The following is a 26,191-nucleotide window of genomic DNA, read 5'->3' as shown; positions in this document are numbered from 1 at the left end:
GAATAACTAACCTTAAATGTGCATTAATCAATGGCTACTACTTCAACAAAAAACAGTTAAGGCTACTGAAGAGGAATAAAATCCATTATCTTTAATTTAAAGTTTCTTGTATTAGAGCATTAGTTAAATGTTGCTATGTCTAGTAGTCGCATAGCATATGGCTGTTCCCGGGCAGGTTTTTCCCTGCAGCCTTTTTAGTTTTATCCAGTCAAGTTGTGTCATATGTCCTGCGACTCTAATTGTCAAGAAGTCTCTAAATTACTTAAAGTTAGTACTTTCTTTCAAGGTCAGCTTAAACTTTTTTCATTTATCTTTAATGAAAGTAAGGGAATTGTGACGAAGTGGGAGGAACCTGATGAAAAAAATAAATTCATATTCTTTCTTCCTTTCAAGGAAAAATCCATATAATCTGGACATCTGCCACTGGATGAACAGACAAATACACGTTCTGGTGGATAATATGAAGTTGGATGCTTTAATTATTTAACTGCTTTTAGCCACTTTCCTCTGACTAAATAACCTAGGAAATGGGATCTCTAAATTTTATATTTGCAGCACTTCAGCGAGTTGTTTGTTGTACCTCAAATGACATGAGTTTGAATGGATACTAGAAAGTTTTTCAGTCTTACAATGAATCAACTAGACTGTCTCATCTCATCATCATCCTCTTAGGAGAGTTAATTCATCTGCAGCCAACTTACTGGTAGGAATTTACAGCAGCCAAGTGCCCCAAATAGCATCTACTCCCAGCTGTCAATTAAAACATGTTCTCTTTAAAGTCAGAGATCCATGGCTTCAGTATTCCCCGAAGCCAGCACTAGCTTTCTAGGGTGCTACATAAGGAGGTGCATACGATACTTTGGGAAATGGAGCATAATGCAGAGATGTGAGAATTACTGGATAACTAACCCAGGAAGTCCACCCACAGCCACAAGCAAAGCAACTATCATCAGGGGTACATTCCTGTTTGTTCCCTGCTATATCAGTCCTACACCAGGCTGACATGACTGGACTGACCTAGACAACCACAGCCCATAAAATCCATCTGAACTCCATGCCACATGGACTTACTTTCTTCAGTTCCACTTCACTGCCATGAAAACCCCTGCACCACCCCAGCTGCTACAGAGGAAACATACTCTGTGACTTGAAGTAAAAGCATGTCCAGACAAAAGATCTCTGAAATGGTCAAACAGTTAATATGCAAAAGAACTAACCAAAACCAAGACTCTTCCTTTGTCTCTCCAAGCCCCATAGATACAGCTAATGGATACTGCAGTCTGTAGTCCTGTTAGCCATTTTGTTCCGAGTTCTCTCAAACTGCACTCATGAATAAACCCTACTATTTCACAAATGAACAGATTCAATTGTAAGGTGATGCTGAAAACTGCTGCACAGGGTCTGCCATACTTCCTGTGACTCAATACATTATCACATATTTTCTGGCAATGGTCAAGTCTTCATCAATGAAAAAAACCAACCCTGTATTTAAGACTATTTTTTAAATTTTATAAAGCTCCAACAGTTCAGTGAAAGAAGCAACTAATTATGAAAATAAAATACAGACAGTAGGAGAATATTTTCAAAGCTTGTAATGGATAATAATTCAGTAAAAATACACCAAAATTGATACACAGAATATCTCGAATTGGAAAGGACCCATAAGGATCAGAGTCCAACTCCCTGCTCCTTGCAGAAGCGTAACTGTACATAACTTTACATAACTGTAAAAGATTTCAGTTTGCTTTTAAATAATCTTAAATTTTTAATTATGACAATAAATAGGAACAATCAATGCAGTGTTAAGAAACTGTGCTGAGCAAGTAGATATGAAAGCTGTTGCACAATGTATCTGCTGAATCTCTCTTACAACCCAAAGCTTCAGATTTCAGTTTTTGGCAGTGGATTCCAACAAGTCTTTTGCTTCATTTATTTTTGTTGCTAAGTAAGGTGATCCACCTGAGAAGAAAAAGAGGAAAGGAATACCATTTACAAATCAGTTTAAGTACCAAACTACTTCACTTGCAGCATCCCCTTATTACTCACTTTTATTAGCTCCTCCTTCCTAAATAGATTCTTTTCATACAACTGCTTAAAAAATGACATTGATACAAAGTAAACTAATTGATAAGGAAACATCAGAAATTTAATCAAAACTGAAGTCACTGAAGAATAACACTGAACAATTTGTCTCAGAGAAGACTGAAATCTGAAGTCACTTTACATCGGTGTGATTTAGACTTGCAGCGCAATGTTGCTGCAAACGTATGCAAGGTCAGCTGTATTGAACATTCATCCAAAGCTAATAGCTATTATTTCCACGCACCCCAAAAACTAAGAAGTAAAATTTTATAAATAATTTTGACAAAGAATCATTAAGTGCATGCACATGCACGCACACACACCAAGACTCTCCTGTGCTAGGTGCCTGGAATTACCAGCCAGAAACCATCACATTAAAGCTATTTAAACATGGTACGCCTTCTAACTTCTAGCCCTGAACACTGTCATTGCTTTACGCTCCATCTAACAATCTGATTACAGTTCAGTGGTCTTTTTGTGTTTGTTTTTTTTTTTACTCTCCCCTTGAGTGCCAACCATCTGCCTACAGTCACCAAAAACAACATTACAAGGTCTATACCAGTAACTTACCACTTACTATAATATACCTATATTTTTTACATGAAAATATGATTCCAGCAGTACTGTGCACTGAATAGCCTTTTCCAAGGCATCTGTTCAATCATAATTTTTCATTCATCATTTCAGTCATTCTATTCTATTCAATTAATCAGAAAAGGTAACGATAGAAGAAACATGCAGAACTAGCTGTAGACGCATGTGGCAAGCCTTGCTTAAAGACTTCTTTAGGACATTCTTGCAGGAATCCAAATCATTATAAAGGCATTTCATGGTGTAATAAAACAATTGGAAAAAGTAATGGAGTTCTCTTGTTCATGTTTTGGTTTTGTTTAAACATAGCCTTAATAGGTAAGACACACCAGAGGAAAGTGAGGCAGGGCAGGGGAAGGGTAGAGAACTGGCTACTGGAAAACGAATTTTTTTTTTCTTTTTTTAAACCAATAGGCTTTTTAGCCAGGAATAGGTTTTATTACATTGAGTATTGCTTCTTTGAAAGAATAGACAGGAGGCTCAAACAAACAGTAAAGACTAAAAACCTGCAATAAACAATGTATCCCAAGTAATTTTTAAACGTGTGTTGATTTTCTACAGGTAGTGTTTTTACTACATTTACATCCTGAAGTGCTGTATTAATTTTGTAGCCCTCCAATGAGGGAAAAATTCAATCTCATGATTGCCTAAGTGTTTGTTTATAATTAGGGTAAGTCCAAAAGGCTTCTCTCTTCCTCCTTTTCTGTGAGCAAATATTCTTTCATAAAATTAGTAACTGATAAATTAACATACAATGTATCAATATAAAATCACTTTTAAACTGAACTATGTAAAGGTTAATAAGCAACCATTTTAGTAGCGCTCACTGGGGATGTTATTATGCAAAACTTCTATATATTTATTAGTTATTTATTTCTAATAATTCTCTTCAATGTTTGGGATCTCAGATAACATCTGTAACTTTAAAAATCTGTAATTATTGCCCTTTCTTCTATCAACTCTATCTGCTAAAATATTATTTTAAAATAGCATTCTAATGTTGAATATTACTTTTTTTAAAAGTAATATTCAACTGTGCTACCCACAGCCCGAGGAAATCAAGATATATACATAAGCAAACAAGGCTCTCTGTGATGCCACATGTTCAAGATTACTCCAGGCCCTAGCTCTGCAGCTGAAGACATTACACAAGGCTTTTTTCTATGGCCATGCCAGAAGAGCTGCAGGGGCAGCACAGAGGCACAAATCCCTTCAACTGGTGTTCCTACTGAGAAAATGCTCCATCTTAATAGCACACAGGAGGGCTCACTACATCCATCCAAACCTACACTGTGCCCAGCTGCAGGTGCATTACAGCTGTAAGAGTGGGTCGTTAAAATGTACGATCTTCGTAAAGGGAACTGCCTCTTTAGGTCTACTCAACATCCACACAGAGATTCACGGTTCTGGCTCACATCTCTAAGTACTGCTATAATACACTTAGAAGTTGATTATCAAAAAATTTTGACCTAATAGGTTCTCTCATGATTAAGAGGCCTCTGACCATCATAATATATTAAAAATACAGGAGAGAATTTCTTTTCTATGTCTGTGCAGCTTATACATTATAAAAAGTGTAAAAAAATGGAAGCGTGAAATCAAATAAGCAGGACAACTTTAGAATTAAACTGGGGGGTGAAGACAGCAAAGAAAAGTATTGACTAAACATTCCCCATGGTCAGCAGTCACAGTTATTTTTTCATTTTCTTAAAACGGGGTGCTGGCAGGGAGCCCTGTAATTCTGTCAAAAAGATATAAAAACCCTCCTATTTCCCCTTTTGACTTCTGAAATACAGTGCAACTCTTCACCATCTGCTATTTTAAAGTAGAAACAGCAATGAACATATGGGCTTTCTTTCTCAAGCAGCTGTAGTGTAGTTAAAGTTATAATAATAGCCTTTCTGTAAGATAAATTTACATTAAAAACCTCGCCAGTAAAGCAACAGTGCCCAGCTTTACACTTTTCCCAAGTGAATTCCAGGAAGTCTGAAATTCATCAGTGATGTGACTTAGTGACTACAGAATATCTCCCCACAGAAAGTTACTTTCATACATGTGACTGGTCCATCTCAGTTCAAAACAGGAATGTCAGTTTAATGTAAAAATGTTATACCTAATTTCTTCTTATTTTTAAGTAACTTTTTTTAAAGTGTGGAAGACTGGTCCCTGACCTCATAGTTTTAACTGAAGCCGCACAAGTCTAAAAAACAACATTAAAGAAAGAACTGTGGTTCATAAAGCCTAGTTTATCTGAGAGAAGACACACAGAAGCTCAAGTCCATAAATAAACAACATACATTTGCACTCAGTGTGGTTATTTACACAATTGGTAAACTTAAAGGATCTCATCTAAGCTTCTTCCTTTCAGGCTCTGGTTAAGAAAAGTAATAATTATTTACCTTTATCAGGATGATTCAAAATCATGATTCTTCTATGGGCTGTTCTGATTTTGGCCTTGCCAGCAGATGGACTGCAAAAATAAATTGAAGTGCTCACCATAAATGCCACTGTGCTCAGGCTATAAATTAACAGTTTATACTGGCTTCAAAAATAATTAAAACTTGAGATTTTCACCATCTTGTGGACAACACATAAAACTGCATCTCTGAGGAAGTAACAATAACAAAGGCATGTAAGACACACAGAGAAGGACATTTTTAATAAGCTTGTGTTATTGGAAACATACAAATATCTTTCATTTTTTTCTAAAATGCAATACATCCACTCATTTAAAATAAACGATTTTGAAAAAAAAAAGAAAAATAAAAAACCAGCAGCTCTAGGGTGTATCTACCTTGTTATTCTTATCATTAAATGCAGAAAGCACATTTTTTCCTCCTAGAAAATAGGTATTCATATGACCAGTGACAAAATAACAAATATTTAATATTATCACATTTTGTTATACTGTAAATATTTTTATAGCTGCTATAAATAAGTCTTCTTTCTGCTGGGGCCTGAAAAAAAAAACTGTATTTGTTATTTTTGCAAAGCTGTTCAATGTGTTACATTCAGTGACATGCTGATTTACAAGTGCTATATAATGTTGTTTCCTTCAATGACAGATACATAAAATATGTACTTGGCCTAAATTAAATATGTACCTTACCAGACAAATAACCACTTATGGATGCAGTATGCCAACACAGTAAGGCTATTGTATGCAAAAGGACAGCTTGATGGTTTAGTTTTTCAAAATTTGTTAGCATGCAGAAATGAAGCAGTGTTTTCCACTTCAGGTGACTTCTTAATCAGTGATGATTCAATTAATTAATCTTTTTTGTAGATACAGTTTGAATGCCTAACTACTCTCCTGAGGTAAACAACCTCGGATTATTATTCTGTCACAGGGAAGTTAGGGTATGTTGCAGAAACAGTTCATAGAACTGCGTAAGAAAAGAATACTTCAATGGAACAGGAAGTAACCCAGAAAGTAAGAAATGAACAGAGTGTGAAAGGCCTCGAACTATATAAATACAAAAATGAAACAATTTATTATCAGACAGCTAAAAATAATAATAGTCTACATTTTGATTTGTAAATATGTTTAATAATAAAAAGGAAAGTTGATATATCACATTTAGAAACTCAGATGGCCAAAGTGTAACTGTGGAAAAGTTGCAGTTTCCATATTATGGAAAATCATGCAGTTCTGCTCCGAGAAGCAACTGTGAAAATGGTATTTTACATCGAATTTGCTTAGTTTATGAGATGTTGCTTTATCCCACAGTCAGACTGGTCTCTAAAGATTCGTAATCACTATCAAAAAAACCCTTTAATGTCAACATTACATTTTCATTGAACTGGTACAGCCTCACAACCTAAGTCACACCAACTTCATGCTGCTTTCTAACCTCACCAACTGGCTGAGAAGCCTATCACCTTGATGGGAACAGTCGATACGTGGGCAGAGCTGATATTCGGGGGACCTGGAGAGGCTGCAGGAATGGGCTGACAGGAACCCTTCAGGAAATTCAACAAGGACAGATGCAGAGCCCGGTGCCGGGGAAGGAAGAGCCCCTCGCAGCGCTACCGGCTGGGGACTGCCGCGCTGGGGAGCGGCTCTGCTGAAAGGGACCTGGGGCACAGCGAGGACAAAAGCCAGCAGCGTGCCCTGGCAGCAGAGAAGGACAGCAGCCTCCCGGGCTGCGTGCACGGGAGCGTGGTCACCAGGTCGACAGGAGCAGCTGTTCTCTACTCCGCCAACCACATCTAGCTGCTGCATCCAGGTTTGGGACCTCTGTACAGGAAAGACGTTGGCCAACCACAGCACGTCCAGCAAAGGCCACCAGGATGGTTGGGGGCTGGAGCACTCACCCTTTGAGGAGAGGCTGAGGGAGCAGGGCTTGTTCAGCCCACAGAAGAGGGGGCTGCTGGGGGACCTCACAACAGCCCCCTGAGCATCTACGGGGAGGTCATAAAGAATATAGGTCCAGGCTCTCCCAGTCGTGCATGGTGGGACGTTGTGAGAAAATGGGCAAAAATTGAAAAGGAGCTGTGGCTGGACATAATACTTTTTCACCCCAAGGACAGTCCAGCAGTGACACAGGTTGCCCAGAGAGGATGTGCATTCCCCATCCCTGGGAGTCTTTCAAGGCTCGCTGGATAAAGTCCTGAGCACCTGCTCTGACCCCGCAGGTGGCTCTGCTTTGAGCAGCAGGTAGGACTAGAGACCTCTTGAGGTCCCCCCCAACTTGAGTAGTCTTATGATCATATGTTATACCTGTGCAGTAAGCTGTGTTTGAAAATAAAACAAAATAAATAAATAAATTTTAAAAAAAGGCACAATGATTAAACCTTAAATATGTTTGTGTTTGTACACTTACACAATGTACTGTTTTTTAATGTAATAGCCTAATTTTTTTTTGTTACATCATTTATGTTTTAAGAATAATGATTTAAACATTTTTAACTCATGCATATTAACAAACAATTAAATATTTCCTATGGAAAGAAAAAGTGTGCATCTTGTTTCATACAGTAAATAGTACAATATAGAAAATTTTATTCATTTTTATCTAGAATTTTAACATGATTTTCAGACATATTTTCTAACTTCAGTATTAGGGATTTGATAGTTGTAAACTGTTATACTTAGGACAGCTATATTTTGCCAGCATCTATTTTGTCTAATGTTTGGAAAACTCTCCTAACATTTTCACCTCTCATGCCACCTCAGACATTCTCCCATCAGCAGTTCCTTTTACAGAGTACATGGTTGTTAATATTATTGCTATGTTTATACTGTATTTCAGTAATCAGTGCTGCTTCATAACTAAATCAAGAACACTAGAACTTAAAATTAGCCAGTATTTCCAATACAGTAAGTTGTACCTTTGGATACCTTTTACGTAGTTTAAATACAAATAATGCACATTTCAAACAAAACCCATGCAATCTTACAAGATTATTATTAGAGCATAACATTTGGAATGTGTAATGGGCCAATATATTTGAAATTTAAAAGCTACCATTAAATGCCCACCTTTATCATGGCTTGTATTTATTATTTATACTGCCCATGCATACTCAGCACTTGAAATAATGAAGAAAGTCTTTGCCTCAAAATTTAATACGACTTGGAAGTGATGACACAGAGGACAAGTGTTACAATAATAAGATCAGGGCCTAGACATATCTAGTTTGTGCATTTGTGCATACCCTGGCATTTTCTGTAACACTTTAAAACTCACTTGCTTGGGTTTTTTTTTTTTTTGGTGGCATTTTATATGTGTGTATATATATGTGTGTGTATATATATATGCATATATCTAAAATACAGTAAGCAGCAAGTTAAAACTTGTCTCGAAAAGTGCGTTTAAACAATGTGAAAATTTCCTATAAAGATGCTAGCCATTTTACACGTTTACATGTTAGCCTTTTACACAATTAAAGGCTCAATCCTTTAAACATTAAGAACTTTCCTCCAATCTGATTAAGTCTTGATATTTGCAAGACTCAGTCCAAACACAACAAGCAGTGTCACTGTTCCCAGTGCAGACTCAAGCTATTAAAATTAAATATTAAAGGGGACCGATTTCAGATGTGATGAAACTTCACAGACATGTACATGAGCAGTGTTCAGGCTAGGCATTCCTACTGTAAACACGCTTTAATGAGCTGCCATGTGGTGCTCTGGAATATCACTGAATTTGCCCTTATAAAGTGAAAATGTTAGTACACTATCAAACTTAAAGGCCAAAGGAAATATTTCTGAAGAGCATTCCTATAAATCTCTTCTTCAGTGCGCAAGCATGAAATATTTCAAATAAACGTAACGTTTTATTTTACAGTTTCTTAAAATGAATGCTAAATCTGCATAATTTCCATTACGTTAGAAGTAAACAAAATCCTGTTCAGTGTGGTATTTGTAAGTCCCAGTTTTCACCATCTGAAATAATTTCTTCTGGGAATAATTAAAGCCATTCTCCTTTTTTTTTTTTTTTAACCTTAAAATTCAGAACTGATCTAAACCGTAAATAAAAAAATCTATTACCTAACGTCAGATCTGCTCCTCTCATCTGGAAAGCCCTCAAACTCACTGCCTGTTTTACAGAAAACACTAAGGTGTGTGCTACCATTGGCCATCCAAATATTTTTGAAAAAATCCACTGAAAAAATCCATTGAATACTCAGCCTGGAAATTATTTCCTATACCTACTCTAGATGACAAGTATCTCCAAGTATTTTTGTTTGGAATATGCCGCAACTTTTTAAACCCAAACAGATCAGAGTGGAGAAAGAAAAAAATAATATTACTGACTTATGGAAAAAAATGAGCAAAATTGATTTGTTTTCCTTGTTTATTAATATAATCTACAATATTACTTATCTCAAGGGGTTTTTTGGAGAGCAGGCCATGTGATCGCACTAATTAGCACAGTATGTGCTATTCTGACTATTTCTAGAGCACCAATCCTCCACTGCAATATGTTACCATGCCTTCAAGCCGAACACAAGACACATGTTTTATTAGCGTTTTACTGTTTGCTTTTTAGCTTAAGCAGAATACTAGGATGGTTTATAAGCCATTAGAAGTCTTTTAAAAAATAAGTTACGATTTTGGCAAGAGTGTTCCACATTCTCGCAACATGCATTTTCTTCATTCAATACTTACCAAACAAAAACATATTAATGCAACACACCTACCTTACACCTAAAATAAGACTAGCTTCTCGCCTACTCATTTTCTGTTCAAATCCTCCTCTGTAGTAGGATGAAAGACTCTAAAAAGAAGAAAGGGAAAACAAGCAATAATTAGTTTCATGTACAAGGTGCCAGGACCTAAATAAATCGTATTTATATGACCTTATTCAGAGCACTACATTCATCTATAATTTATTTTGAAGGCACGGAATGACTACAAACCAGATAATATGAAAGGACTTCTCCTGAGTGTTAACACATACAAAAACTGACTTAAAAATAACTATCTGTGCTTTTACAATCTTCTACTGCTAATAAGAGATATTAATAGCTACAACTGTTAAAATCCTGCCTTCAGGCTAAAGAGTCCAGAATCAAAGTACATACTAGCATAGAGTGCTACAGTGTGTGTGTTGGGGAGGGTAGGGGAGGGTAAGGGGGAAACTTGTTTAGAACAGCTTTGGTATCGCCACAATGGAAAATGCAAAAGTCACAATACTTTGGCATCCAAGGAATTATGGACAATCGCTCTGGAGTCCAGATATTTCTACAAAGAAAGTAGGTAAACACAATAGAAGGATAAGAACAGATAAATATAATATGCTGATGAAAAGCCAGTACATTTTTTCACATGAAGGAATGTTACTTCAAAAAAAAAAAAAAGTGTATCTAGAGTTCTTTGAAGGAACCTTGAAAAACAAAGAGAAACAAACAAAAAAAAGGCTTAGCATTAAGCCACACCTCTATTTCAGGAAACCACTGAACTGGAGAACACTGGAGACTAGCAGAGTATATGGGGAAATCCTAACTAATTTTGCCTTTACATCCTTTCCTCGACACTGATGACTGATGATGATTAGATACAGGATCTGGGGATATTTTTTTTTAAACTCATTGGCATGCGAGACTTCAGTCCCTGTTTTAGGATGGTGAGAAAAAACACAATTGGGAAAAGAACATTAAAAAGGAGATGGAGATGAGAGTAAATCATTACAACAATTAATTGTCACAGGAAATGGGTTGAAAATACACATGTCAACCATAAATATATTTTAAATTAAAAAAAAAAAAGTTACTGAACCACCACTGATGGTTAGCAGTGATCTCTTCAATGTAAATGTTTCTATAAGACGACTTAGGGACTAGCCCATTGCTACACAAATAATAGTCTAAGCTGTGCAAGTCCCAGAGGCAGCAGATATAGCTCCAAGACGGCCTGCCTTTGGGAACTGGCATACAGAAATCACTCAACAAGACTGAATTTTTTTCCTCAATGCAAAAGCCATCAACTAGGGAAAAATAAGCTTCTTTTGTTGATATCAAAGGGAAGTCTGGCCTGAGAGCTGAGATTATTTTTAAGTGTTCCTTTTACCCTCAAGTAAAAATGTGCCTGGCCCTTAATAAAACACTTTTCTCACTAAATATATCCATTCATATTCAGTGGGAATTTTGCCTTATGTTTACACAAACTCTCTCTTATGTAATTTCAAAAGCATTAAAATATTTAAAAGGCTCTGTCCATGATATCTAAGCAAAGACTTTAATTAAGCTAAGGAGTGACATTCACCAAAAAGCGTGGTTCAGAAATACTTTACCTGTTGCTACCTTGAAGTCACGCGCAGCTACAGAAAAGATTTTTTGGTGTGTTGCTATGATCCGAAACTAATTTTATCTTCCTTCTTCCCACCCCAAACCATACAGGAAATAACCACTACCATAACACTGCAGGTACCAAAGCTGAAGCAACTGTGGACGTGTCATGCCTACAACAAAAATTGGTTGAGGAAGCGTTGCTATAGCTACAGGGTAACACAAAACAGGTCTGTAGTAGTGCACACCAACATTACAGGTTAGAGTACGTAACACTAAGGGAACACACAGGGCTTCTCCAGACCTCCGAGAGGAAACCATGTTAATGGTTTAATGGCCACCAGATAACACCCTTGAGGAGGCAGAACTGCGCAGAAATTTGCAACAATGCCAAACAATTACTACAGCCAAGAGAGAAAAGCACACTTTCATGTCATCTGAAAGATTTTCCGGAACTTCTCCCAGAGCAGCTTATGTACAGATGGATTTCTGAAAAGGTCAATTCTTCTCTGCCCTTCAACTCTAGCATACAACTCTAATACAGGACGACACTGGTTCACTATTCATGTAGAGAAGAGCAATATTTGAATCATCTCTAACACAGCTCATCTCCATTCTTGGTAGATTTCATCTAAAATACTATTTGAAATAAAAGAACAGGGAGGCATGGCTATAGGCTTAAATTCAGAAATACTTTTTCATGTTTTTAAAGCCTACTTCCTTGACACTGGTTCTAACCTCAGGAAGCCTTGATTCAGTTCATTTCCAAGAGGAATGAAAAAAGAAATTCTGTTGTCTGTGGCCTTTGCCATAAGCAAAAGCAGTTTGTTGAATTGGTCATCAAGGAAAAACATTTTCTTCTCAGAAGCAAAGCACGTAGCGAGAATAATCAATTCTTAAATTAAGATCTTGATCCTAAACAGAATTTAAAGCAAAAGGAAATTAGACATAAAAGCCATTTTCCCCATTGGTTCAAATAAAGGGAAGAAACATTGAGTCTTCATTTTAGGAAACATCTTGGCAAATTTCTAGTTCCCTAATGAAACAACTTTTGCATGCTATTCAAATTAAAGCAATTTTTTTCCTAGTTGTAAATACTAAGTAATGGCTGCAACGAAATGAAACAATACTCAAGGTATTTTTCTGTTATGAGAACTCTTTGATGAGCGGGCAGTTCTAGACACTTTATTTATTAACCCCAGCTCTTGCAAAAAAATTCTGTACTGGGAAAATCATCGAAATGAGCTCTCCATTTCTTCATACTATTTGGGGTGAGGGAAAGGGCTATAATTTAATTTACTTCGTTTCCTTGCATGTTGCAAATTCTGCTTCCTGAACAAATGCTATGAACAGGTTTGGGGTGGGGAGGGGTGGGGGAGGGAAAGAAAACGGCTGGACTTGCTCTGCAAATGTCTATTCATTCTTGCAAATTTTCACAAAAGCAGTCAGCTAAGAAAATTGATCCATTTGGGCCATGACATCTTCAAGTTACTTTTCCTGGCATAGCACAGGGAAAGCATAATCACTGTTTTCATGCCAGGTAAAAGATTCAAAACTCCGTAACTCAGACCATCCATCATATTACATGAAGTACTGAATTTTTCTGAAAACTCTGTGTGTTGTTCCACCACCAATACAGTCCTCCACTGAAAAGGTAACAAACACCAGAAGGGGGTGGGGGCAACACCCAAACCACAACACACTACAATAACAAACTGTTTAGAAGCTGTGTTACAATGTAATCTACAATTTGCTAAGATCAACTTTAACTTCCTTAACTTCAATTAGAAAAAATATTATAAAAAGGACTGCAAATTGCATTATTCTCTGGAAACTATTTTCAATGAAGGACAAAAGAGATTGTTGCCACCCTTACCTCTCAATTCAGAACTCTATGAGTCTGAGCAGAATCAGATCCAGTAAGGGAAACACAGTGCAAAAATCTCTAATGAAGTGCTATAGAAGACACCCTTTTCTTCTGGAACACAGAATTTTCAGGACTGTGGGATTTTAGTATTTTGGCAGTTCATTTTGCCTAGAATTGCTGTTTCTATCTTCAATATCTTCTATCTTTCAACCTTCAATATCATTGATTCAACAAAGAAAAAAAATGAATGCTATTGAAATGCTTCCTTTTTTTTTATTTCACATTTTAAGGAATTATTAACATTATAATTAGCAGCATTAAGGTCTATCTGAGGAAGAAAAGCCAAATGACTACTTACTGCTATGCACCTCCTACTGGCAACAGAGTCTTGTCACTACACACAGGAACAAAAGTGTCATTAGCATTTGTGACACCAGTAACAAAACTAGGCTCAAAACTAAAAAAGCGTTTCTTTGGAAATGAGCATTATGACTTGTCATAGAGGGGAAATTACAATGTTTTCTCCTATGTCTTTCTCCACTGAAAAAAAGATGGTAGAAGACTTCAGGACTAAATTACAGCAGCATTTACACTTCATATTTAAGAATATATATTTAAGGGCCATAAGTTAAAGTTAAATGAGAGGTAGAAATTCAGAATAAAACATAACACTTTTACTTGCCTTTACTTACTATTTCTGACTAAAAGATGAGTGCAGTTGTTGACTGTACATGTTATTTATTTAGGTAAGTAAATAAAAAGTGTCAAATACTCAAGATACAGCAAGTAGGCATTTTTGATGATCACTTCATAATTGCTCAACTTGACCTTACCCAAGTCATTTATTAGTGAGAAGGAAGAAAGGATAATCAGCACCTGAGTTACCTTGTGTGACTGCAACCAACATGAACTGTGATTTCTATTGCTAATGGGGGGCAGATTGGAGAGAAGAGAATTGCAAATGGGGGGACGAAGAGTTGGGGCTTACAGAGAGAACAAGCTAGCTTTTAAATAGGCAGCTGCTTCACAATCTCTCAAAAAAAGGAGGTGATGATGGGCACGGTTTGATTCTAGAAGGCTACAGTAACCACTGAAAATTACAGTGACCAAGTTAGGCGTCTCCAAACACTATAGGAAACCAGCAAAGTAACACTAAGCCTAGACACTAAATGTCATGAGATGCTTTTTCCAGTAAGCACAGGTGGAAGTACTGCCTGATTTCCTTTGGCAGTATAGTTTAGAGGGCAATATGCTGTAAAGAAACATGATGAAAGTGCTAATCCACAGATTATACTCAGCAGCTTCTAATTCCCCAACAAAATCATGTAAAGCCACTAAAATAAGAAGTTTGGACAATAAGCACTTACACAGGATCTTTGTACCTAATTTTTCTCTATTGTTTTAAAGAAAAATTATAAGTAGGAAATAATTGATTGTTAAGGGGAGAAGAAAAACTTTGAAAAAATACAATCCAAGATAGTAGTAGCTGTAGAGTAGCAAAGAACAAATAATCTTGGCTAAGCGTTATAAAAGGTTCTTAAATTTGGACTATGATCGTGGAAGAAAAATAATATCACTACTCATAAATGTAAAGCTGACAAATACATACAGTTAATGGCAAACAGGAAGAGAGTTTTTACTGTATTCAGCAGATCTCATCTTACACTGAAAACTTGTATTTTCAAGTTCAGAAATAGAATAGCAGAAGAGAGATACTCCACTGGACATCAACATACAGTTCTGGGTTGTAAGGCAGGATGTGAAAGCAGACAGAGGATGCAGCTCCAGCAACTAGGAACACTGAGAATGCAGAAGCTCCTGGGTTGCTCTTTATGGTTGTTCATGAATTCTGCAGGACTCTGAAAGTCACTGTGGTAAAAATGAGATAGGCCTGCAATGAGCTTGGCTCAGCCAGTATACCAGAATTGAGGGGTACAGTTTCCTAGGAACAGACACCTCTCTGTGCAGTAGCGTGTCATATTTCAATGTGTTAAAAGAGTCACTGCCTGCTTTCTTATGTGAACATGTCTGAATTTAGATTCTCTAGCCTATATCTACAAATGGATAGAAGAAGAAATGCTGGAGTAAAACTGCTGGGGAGGGAGGGTGAAGATTAAAGCACTTCCTACTCTGAAGTCACATGTCCTTATTGCTAGCTATTTCTAGCAAGCCTGCAAGTCAGACTGTATCCTTATCATGTGAAAGCAATTTAATTTGCAGCACCTAAAGTCCCCTCTGCTGCTTTGGCAGTCAACTTAGGAATCTCTCAAAAAATTCCTTTGAAAAGAAAAAAAAAAAGTGTTGGTCTCAACAGCAATGCAATAGAGGGACAGAGAGCAAAAACTGACCAGGAGCACCATTTGTGGCTGATATACATCGCCATTAAGCATAAGCGTGGATCAGCCCCAAGAGGACAGCCCATGTTTTGAGTCTTTTCCTCCCCTGGAAGCTTGCATTGATCAAGCTTGCACCTTCAGCACATGAACACAAAGTACAGATGGCAAACGAATTTGGACCCTTGCATCTGTCTATATACTGTAGACAGGCTCCATGTTGCAACCGGCCTCACATTAACAGGTACAATGCTAATGATCACTTTTTTTAAAAGACCTACATTTAATATATTCTTCAGGAAATAATAATCTGCAACAACTACTCCCTCAACACCCTAACCCATCAGCATCAAGAGGGGAATTGTATTCTTTCCACTGTGGATAAGTGTTCAGAAACTATGAACTCTGAAAGAATACACTACTACAAGCAGACATCTACCTCATTGGGAATTACTTTAAATAAATGTTCCATTCCTGTTTGATTATTTACCAGAGGACAGTATAGCCACTGAAGCAAAAAGTAAATGCTTGTGAATATTCCCTGCATATGCTCCTCTCACAACACTCTACCTCCAGATTTTTTACCTCATTATTATATTTTTAAATATGTAGGGCAAAACAAAGAAGAAAAAGTTGATTAAAAGTTCCAGTTAGCTGGGGAAGAAAAAAGACAACTCATGAACAAGAAAACAAGCTCCCCTATCTCTATAGCAACCTTTCCTAGAAGTTGATCAATTTGTCTTCTTGATTTTTAACACTGTATCTGCAAGAAAAATGACTACATTCTTTCATTTTTAGCTTCTGGAAATGAAACTGCATGTCATCACTTTGTATCTAGGAATTAGCTGTTTTCTTACAGCACACTTCAACAATTTATCATACACTTACTAGCAAAGAGTTCCAAAACATGAAACTCCACCAGGAAAATCAGAACTGTTTATCAAACTCACAAACAACTTTTGATATAGCTTCATCATAAAATATACCAGATAATATGCCAGAACATACGGGGGGCGCGGTTTAAGTGGCACTTACCATATTTAACATAAAATGTCTCCTTTCTAAATACTTGAAATATAAAACCATAGTTTTAGCATAAAGTAACTTCTAAACTTACAGAAGTTGAAATCCTCTTTGCTGTCTCTGTAATTGCCTGCTCCAAGGGTTTCCAAAGGTGGAAAGCATAACGACCTGAAAAAGATTGACATCAAATGAAATTATAACCAACATTCACTAAAAGGGAAAAAACCAAGTCTCCAACTTACGTTCATCACCTTACAGCAGAAAGAATTTTGTTTTTAAAGAAAAAAAAAAAATCCCTTCCTTGTTACTCTTTTTGTCTCATTTATTTGCTGTACAGCACCGTTGCACTTTATTGCTTTTCAAGATGTTCCCTCAACAGCCGTTTTTGGATCCTACCCAGCCAAAGTCCCATGGTAAACTTGCTATGGTTTACATTTTTCAACCTTTGTACTATTGGGGGAGGGAGGGGAAGAAGTTTATCTAAAAACCTAGTCATAGACTGCAAAGATCCATTGTATTTGCTCACAAAATAAATAAATGCATTTCAATATGATAAATGAAGATGCCTGCCTTGTGAACTTTGAGAAAAAGGGCAGTATGAAACATTAGCTTTGGATATACATTATTTATTAAATACTGTTCAAAGGTTATGTCTTCAAAAAAAGAAATCTATGTACTACACGTTTCTTGCTGTGATGTTGTATGCTTAATCATACATTTTGTAAGTAATGCATTTTTTATTTTGTTACAAAGAGAGGATCTTCTGGGATTCAGCGCCATTCAACTCCCCACCGGCAGTGAACGTCTACAGCTAGGAAAGGCTAGAGGGAACTCTATTAGATTGTGTTCTCAGAAGTACAAAGCAGCTCTATCAACTTTAGAATCAAGACTTGTGCCTTGTTACTGGAGGACTTTCCCTGTAAGTCCCCTCTCCCCATTTACTGTTCTGATTAACTACTCATTAGCAATGTAGCTTACTATTATACACAATGGAAAAACTTTTTATAAAATGTGGTTCTACTTCATTCAAATAGCATCTTGCTTTCATTCTTAAAATACACAATGTGCCCATAGGTTATTTTAGTAATCTAAGCCTGTGCCTATGTTAACACAGAAGTTAAAACCACTGTTGGAGTATCACTGCTGAAACGCTGTGATGTACTAATATATTACCTCACCTTCTTAATGCTTTCTGTTACCGCTAGCTGCCATCAATTCTTCACCTCAACCAGCAGAAGAAATTCTAAGAGCATTCCTCTTCTGCTTCTATACAAACACATAGATACATCACCAAAGATCTTGTCTTCCCTTCCCCTAATCAAAAAAACAACACAGCTGTACCCAGCAAACACCTGCTGAAGTTTGGCGCAATTTCTTCATCTATTGCATCTGTTCTTGGTGTATTCATTTGCACATAGCTGACCATGGCTGCTTTTATATGCTGAAAATAATGGAAATGGATTTGTGTATTTCAAAACCAGAATACAGCACTGTTATCTAGTCTGAGTAACCCAGAGTATAAATCATGTTAATTCCATGCCCTGTGTTCAGACTAGAATCTATTTTTCAGAAGAACACACAGTCCAGATGCAAAGAGTTTGGTAACAAACAATGTACTATGGGAACAGTTTAGTATGATAAATCACTGTAACCACTAAACCCCTCTATTTTTCTCTATTTGAATTTGTTGAGCATCACCTTCACATCCCAAGATAACTGTTGCACTCTTCTGTACTAAAGAGCCTCCAGCTTGCAGTATGTTATTAAATAAACAAAGTAAACTTTTCACATTAGATTCTGCAGACAAAAAGCAGATGGAGCCTTTTAGCTGCTGCCCATAAATTAAGTTTCTCCAACTGTGACTTTTCAAAAAGAATTTTGGAAAATATGTCAAGAATTTTGAAGGGACAGGAACTGTAACTAGACACAATTCTCCATAGCACCCTCAAGTGACCTTTCCACTATTTATATTCACAAAAACTTCATTAATCCTTTTGAAAACATCAGCTTACAAGTGACAGTTCCACACTCAGCTGGTAATTTACCTTACCTGCAAATGCAACAGTTGCAACACCAAGTCCAACTGCTATCATAGTTCTGGCCTAAAGCAGAAAAACAGGAATCAGAATAACATGCAAATTCTCATTTGAAATATATGCACCTTTTACTTTAACAGTGAGTATTTCTGATGTCTGACGTGGACATTTCAATAAAGAAGGTAAGTTCTGTATGCCACAGGCTCCGTTAGATTTTATGTTAAGTCCCATTAACCCATGCCAACGCATCAGGTTTAACTTGGAACTACCCATTAGCAAATCAGTGAACAAACGCTAACAAAGCAGCTCACAGTATGTAATGATAAAAACACAAGGCAGACAACTATTCAGGATTTCTTGAAATTATTTGTGCAGACTAATTCAACACAGCACATAACAGAAAGTATCAGTTTATCACAAAAACATGAAGAGCTAAAAAAAAAAAAAAAAATACTGTTTTGCAAAGTCCTTCACCGGGAATCTCATCATGACATTGCTTGAAAATGGTATTGAATATTAACTTAGACACTATAGCCACAAATGTACGTTAGTGTCTTCCACCTTTCATGCTTTGACTCATGGAAGCCCCAATAAAGACATGAAGCCCAGTGACCTCTTTTCATTACTTAGTGTCAATCACTGGCTGGATGCTACCTTATAGCACAAATATTTGTAAATAGGCAGACATGACAAATTTCAGACTGTTCATTATCAGCTAAAATTCGCTTTAAGTCTAACTGGGCTCTTAGAACCAAACCCACACAACAGACTTGAACATTTGATTTAGACAACAGTAATTCCTACCTTTGACTAACCCCAAAACCCCCAGATTTGTATTTTCCTACACAGTGCTAGAAGAAAGCCAGGCATCTCAAGAAGGACAATAATAAGTATCTCCACGTTGAACAAGAAGCTGCTGAAAGATATGTAGTAAACCTTGAAGACGGGACTGAATTCTCACGTTTCCAGATTTCAAGAAGGGTAATGAGCACTGCAAGTATTGGGAGCATCTCTCTACTTCTGAAAAGCCTAGATGTAATCTTTGAAACAAATTAAATAAAGTCACCTGTTGCACTACCTGTCTTATCATATGATAGTTCAATAATGCCTTGAACTTTTCCCCAGGAAACATAAGAAATCAGATTAGGCCCGTTTAGCTTGAATTCAAAACATAACAACAGTGAAAATGCTTTTATCACCAGACCATCTCTTCTATATATGACTGACTTCTGCATTTACCCAAAACCTGGTTTATACATTTTCTACCAACAAGCCTGACAGCAGGACTTAAAGCCCAAATTTCAGTGCACGTGCCCTAATAACTGGAGCCAAGTTGCCTTTGCTACTAAGATTCCTGGGGCTAAAAATCCCTGTCTTTGATTGTACCCAATCTCACATCTAGACAGAGAGGGAGTAGGGTAAGAGTTGAGAAATGCTGGGTTTAAAGCCTTCTAGAGCTGGCTTAGTAGGGGCTAGAACACAGGTTGACAATTTTCCCAGCAAAGAGGCAGCTGTACAAGAGGTAGGCACTGCCATCACACCAGTGGCTCCTACAGCTTCGGCTCTGAAGGCAAGTGGCTGTGATCACTGCCTGTACAGAAAAAGTGGTAGCCTGCTTTGAGCTCATCTAGAAGAAGCTGTATTCCTTAATATCTAGCTCCTGGATCCTATGGATTTTAACAAGTACCTACCTACCTCCCACCTACCCAGATGGGGCTATTCAAGCTATCTGCGTAACATAATACTGCAATTGCCTAGTGGTTTCTAGTAGAAAAGAGACTCACTAAACATACTGAAAGTGGAGCTCCAAAGTTAAGACTTGGGGAGTTCTAGCAATAAAAATCTGCCTGCCTATCCCATTTTAGTAACCCAACTCTTCCACTTCAGTGTAGTCTTCAGTCTTGATATTAGCATTCATTTCTGAATGTAAAAATAATGTAGCAGTTTTATGTCTGTTGTTCCTTTCAGTTCCACAAAATTTCCCTTCATCTTTAGACCATGAAAAAATATAAGTACGTTACCTTAAATGGTAGAAGATATAAAATAGCGAAGCATACAGTTCATCTCCTCACTAAAGCTAAAACTCTTTTCATTTCTTCTCACAAATTGGTTTTCCCAGGCTCTCAATAGTCAAACCTTCTAAAAAATTCCCCCAATTCCTCTGTTTAGACATCAACCAGAAACAGCCATAACATTTCTGAAAATATCATAACCCTATAGAAATTCTGTTGTTCTGTTCTGTGGTTTGTGACCATGGATTTATATTCAAGAGACTTTCCTTGACTCATTCAGAGTGACAGCGAGAATCTTTTACTAAGTGGTTACAGTCAGTTAGGAGCTCAACATTGTGTGAATTTTTTTTTTTTTTGGCCAGTGTGCTCTATTAGCTTGTGCTTGTCCAAATTAAGTTGCACTTACTGTGCCACCAAAAAGGTGGTTTAATCAGCAGTTTACAACAAGGTATGCAGGCTGCAACAAGGCATTAGCAGCAGACACCTCATCGCAGGTAAGGCCAAGCACAGAGACCAGGCTAATAAATAATACCTGGACTCTGTCAGTTCAGTGCAGAAATAGCTTAGGTGTTTTTGCACAGTCGTCTGGGAACACAACATACAGACCCCTGAGGGCCTCTGATAGAGTCAGCCATGTCCACTGGGATGCATTATTTCAGTCTCAGTGGATAGCACTAGCAGTTAGTGGAAAGCTAGCGCTGCCTGGAAAACAGCAAGTAAAAAAGAAGCATGGCAGCAGCTGTAGAACAGGAGCAGTACACAGGATCAACAGGAATATGAAGACAAGCCAGAAAACTTGGTAAAAGTGATGGAAAGCTCAAGCCAGAGAGGCATGAGAGATTGTCCATGTTTTGAAGTGAGGTACAACCACCAGAAAAGCTGAGAAATACTGGTTTACAGTAACTCACCTTATTTGCATTATGAGCAGGTTAGAGAAGAGTCACTTGCCACATCATAGCAAAGAAGTGATAGATAACTTGTCATACCAAAGCACCTTGAATGTTTGTTATGGTGTGAATATAGCCTAACTATACACATGGCAATAGAAACTGAATTTGAATCAATGTAAGACAGATTGCATGGTTTGTCTTTTACGGACACAGCCTCTCTCACAAAATTAGTGGCAACTTCAAATACTAACCAGTAAGTCTTTCAAGTCCAACTTGACCCAGTTTCCTTTTCCATGCTCACTTAACTCAGTTGATTATTTAGAAGAGTAAGCCAAGGTTACTCTGGTGCTTTTGAAATGTAGAGTATAAAGTGCAAAGCTTTAATTAAATGCACTCCTTTCACGTCAATATTAAATGAAAGCAACTCACTGTCATTGTGGAAAGGATCAGTTCATTGACAGCATGCTAATACAACCACCACCACGACTGTTTTTGGCTCCCACTGCTTGAAAATGCATTTTATTTCAGACTCATAAAAACTAAAAAAAAAAAAAAAAATTAAAAATATTGACTTTCAATTATGACAGAATTTACCTTTAAGAAATTTCTAAGATGTAGGTTTTAAATGAAAGCGTTCTGTTAAGATCCAAGAGGGAAAAATAAAGAGATAAAAGATTAAAAAGTAACATCTGTCCCTTTCTTTATTCAATGAATCAGCTCCCAAAGGTTAGTCATCAACCCTATGCTATTCTGCTGATCTCAGTACTTTTACTAAGTAGTTCGGCTTTCAGTAACAAACCTTCTTAGATACAGAAACCAATAAAAAAAATTTTGCTAAATCTGCAAAACCTGATTTTTTAAAATTCTTTTCAAAAATTTGTATAAGAAAACACACACATTAGAAAGGCAACTGCAAGACCTGACTTACCAAAATGTTTGGCAAACAATAGAGGACAAAGCATATTAATGAATATGTTTAGAGGTATACATCATATACTGTTAGCATACAGAGATCTGTGGCCTAATACGTGAATAGGTAATTTTCCAGCAGCCTTAATTTTTTAGCAGAAGAAACAGGGAATAACAAGATAGTCTTTCTACAAATTTCTAATCCACAGTCTCCGCTAAGTTAACCATGCTAAAGAAAAAAAAAACCCCATGACTTCTGTAATTCCTAGCATTGCAGCTTCTCCTTCTATGAAGTAGAAAAAAGTTAAGCTTATAAATATAAAAAGAATTTCAAATGCGCAATTTTAAAGTTTCAGTGCAACACTATTACTTCTGACCACAGTCTACAAGAACCACCTTTACGAATGTTAAAACATACCTGCTTGCATCAGATTTGTATTTTATACACTGGTTCTTCTAACACAACCTGTGAAAACACCCTTCTTGGTCAAATGGAAAATATTTTGCTCTTCTCACAACTAGCTTGCAGACACACACAGCAAGAGTTCTACCGTCTTTTGCCTCGGAAAGGTACAGTGTAATGGAATAGAAAGCATAGAGAAAATAATTATTTGTTCTGATGGGTTGGATAGCATTTTGTTATTAGCCCACGCTTAATCATGGATCAGTAAAATAGGAAGTATATACTTCCACTGAAATAAGTACACAAGTGCAAATTGCTTGCTTAACTAAAAACTTTGTTTTAGGGAGGTTTGGTTTGTTGGTGTTTTAAGTGTTGTATGCCACTAGGAAGTAGGATATACAAGCATATTAACCAAACATACAAAAATATTTCTGAAACTACTTTTTCCCTTAAATAAAAGTTCTTGACCTGAAACAAATGATTGTTTGTTATGGAAGCTAGAATAAGGCTTCTATTCCTCAGAAGAGTAGGTACTACAGCTTATTGGAAGGCTGTTTCAGAGCAAACCATCTAATTAACTCTATATGGAGCCAGATAGTTTATAATATAATCCCACTTCAAAATTTATCTGCTACAGATTTGATTTTGTAATCTAATGTTTTCCCTCCAGTCTTACCTTCCTATGAAGTTTAACTTATTTTCCAATAGTGAATTAAAAGTAAATTCAGCTAGATGCTGTTCTCCTTACCCAGTTCTCACATTGATTTATGTCATTTATCTTACAGCATCCTTTTTGGCTTGTATATAAAACTATGCCTAAAGTTTCTGACAGTTTTTCACAGGAAACAGTACCCAAGCAACAGATTCATTAAGGCATTCAAATCAATCTTCTTGAGTATGTATTAATTAGCAAAGGCCTCTTGCAGATATCTTTAAGAACAGATTCTTTATGCTTCTACCATTTGTAAAACAACTATAAGAGTAAAAGTGACCAAGATCAAGTGACTACAGCTAACATCCAGGACACATCACAGCCAAGATTCAATGTAGGATATTGAACAGAACTCTTTCAGCCCCAAGAGATGGATGCTGCTGTTAGACTTCCGTCTACCACTATTTCCTTCCACTGTGGCAAGGAGGCTTCTTTAACCCTGTACGACGTCAAAGGAACAGATGCACAGCACCACAGTTGATCTTGCTGCTTCTCTCTGGCAAAATTTTAGAATTTGTTTATATGCAACTTGACCTCTCTGAATTCCTTAGCCAGGAATCCAGTAAGCATGGGTACTGTCCCTTTTTCCACTATCTACATAATAACATCTAAAGAAACTCTGAAATAACTTCTACTGCCAACCATACGCTAACAGTTTACAATGTACATACGCCTGAAAAATACTGTATTCTCCACTGAAAGGCCTGGCTAAAGAATACATTTCAACAGAAAATTGCAGCAATCCAGAACCCAATCCTCGAAAAACCTACCACGGTCACTGGACCTTAGGGAGAACCTGACAAAACAACTCACACCAACAAAGCAAGACATACTAACCCCAGATGCAATTTTTATCTCAGGCAGGTAAGAAGACCCAAAGACTCCACAAAATTCACTAGGAATTTCCCTGCTAGCATTGCACGGGGAGAGCGCACGGATGTGACAATAATGAGTTTCAGAGTCAGTTTCTTAGGATTACACAGCTTGCTGTTAAACACACAGAAAGACTCTCCTGGGGAAAAAAAAAAAAGGTTCTAGACTGTAGTAACAATCAATAACTAACTTAGAAAACTGTGATTTTAAAAATTGAATGTTTTTAAATAAGAAAATGAAATGTTGTAGAGGCAACAGCATGCACACACTGAAGTACGGCAAATACATATTTAAAGCCATTTTAAAGCCATGAAATCTTCACCATCCAGTGCTTTAAGCAGTGATCCATAAGCAGTGATCCATGTATTTTCCCCTACTTTTTTCCAAAGAGAACTCGCTGTCCCATGAACTAGTCGACGTGACCAGAACGAAGGAGCGGGATAAAGTTACAGCACCCTGCCCGCTAGACCACGGTAAGGCAAAAGAAACTTTACAGGCATTTTGCCTCTGCTTGGAGGCCCATCCAGCCTCTCCCACCTGACGAAGCGTCAGGTGAGAATTACTTTTCTGAAACGGAGCTCTACAAAGCCATTAACGCTCCAGTCTGAGGCAATAAAAACTCGCACAGCACGTGAAAATTTCACGGGTATCACCTCTTCACGGCAGGCGAATGAAGCGCTAGGCCTTGTCCGCTCACGCCTGGGAACGCTGGAGCAGCCCAGCGCTTGAGACGGGGGCTGAGGCGCTCCCGCGTACCCCGCCGCCCACGCTGCGGCCCCACCCGCGCCAGAAGGGCCACGCAGGGCCTGAGGCGAGCGGGCACCACCCTGCTCCCCCGGGCACCACCACCCCGACCTCCCCGCCCACCCCCGCGGGAGATGGAGACCTCCTGCCCCGCGCAGCCCCAGCCCCCGACCCGCTGCCCTGCAGCTCGCACACGGTACCCCGCGGGCTGGGAAGCGGGGCAGGCGGCGGCCACACGGCCCGGGGACCTGGGGGGGGGGGGGCGGTGTCGGGGCCGCCGCCAGCCGGGCCCCCCGGGGGCGGGCACCCCTCGGCGGCACCAGGCTGAAGGGGAGGAGCGGCCCCGGCTCCGCGGGCAGCGGGGGAAGGAGGAGGCTGTCGGCCTCTGCTCTCCTCGGCCGCCACCCGCGGGACGCGCTGCCGCTGCCTCCCCGTCCCCGTCCCCGTCCCCACCCAGCCCTCGGCGCGCTCACCAGCCCTCGGTCCAGCTCGGCTTGGCCCTTGCCGGCGCCCGCAGGGACCCTGGCGTACTCGGCGTAGCGCAGGCCCTCGGAGGAGGCCGCGGCTCCTTCCATGATGGAGGCGGGAAGGAGAGGGCGCTACCGGTCGCCCGGAGGGACAAACCAGGCGGAAGGACGGACGCGGAAGCTCCTCCCCTCGCCAGTCTTCCGTGCCAAGGGGCCAGGCCAGGCCAGCCGGGCCCTCATGGCGGGGGAGGAGCCGGTTCCAGAGGGACACCCGCCCAGCCCAGTGGCTTAAGGCTGGGTCGGAGAGCGGGGACTGGTGTTTCCTTCATTTGTCCCCCTGACTGGTTTGAGGAGCTGGAGGTGGCTGCTTGTTCTAAATCCCAACCAAGAAAGGAAGGGGCGGGGGGGGGCAGGGAGGGAGGTGAAAGGATGAGGGATAATTCATGCATAGAAAATAGGAAAAGAAGGAGAGAAAACACTTGGGAGAAGGAACGGCTGCACAGAGATCACAGA

At 38.5% G+C, this 26,191-nt stretch overlaps 1 protein-coding gene across 1 annotated transcript; it reads right to left on the bottom strand.

Moving 5' to 3' along the window:
• Positions 1 to 25,801, bottom strand: DNAJC15 (DnaJ heat shock protein family (Hsp40) member C15). The gene is made up of 6 exons (XM_075716007.1): positions 25,685 to 25,801; positions 18,683 to 18,734; positions 16,727 to 16,800; positions 9,823 to 9,899; positions 5,073 to 5,143; positions 1 to 1,959 (listed from the first exon to the last, which is right to left on the bottom strand). The coding sequence occupies exons 1-6, from the start codon at positions 25,784 to 25,786 to the stop codon at positions 1,889 to 1,891; spliced, it is 447 nt and encodes a 148-aa protein (XP_075572122.1). The 5' UTR covers positions 25,787 to 25,801; the 3' UTR covers positions 1 to 1,888.
• Positions 25,802 to 26,191: the final 390 nt, after the last annotated feature.

The sequence above is a fragment of the Pelecanus crispus genome, chromosome 1, assembly GCF_030463565.1.
Source record: "Pelecanus crispus isolate bPelCri1 chromosome 1, bPelCri1.pri, whole genome shotgun sequence".
NCBI classification, from domain to species: domain Eukaryota; kingdom Metazoa; phylum Chordata; class Aves; order Pelecaniformes; family Pelecanidae; genus Pelecanus; species Pelecanus crispus.
This window is presented reverse-complemented; position numbering and strand designations above follow the sequence as displayed.

Excerpts from the sequence above, each read along its gene's own strand:
- DNAJC15 (XM_075716007.1), bottom strand. The coding sequence starts at position 25,786 with ATGGAAGGAGCCGCGGCCTCCTCCGAGGGCCTGCGCTACGCCGAGTAC. Across the intron at positions 18,735-25,684 it reads CCGAGCTGGACCGAGGGCTG|GCCAGAACTATGATAGCAGT; the intron begins GTGAGCGCGCCG and ends TTTCTGCTTTAG. Across the intron at positions 1,960-5,072 it reads TTTGAATCATCCTGATAAAG|GTGGATCACCTTACTTAGCA; the intron begins GTAAATAATTAT and ends TTTTCTTCTCAG.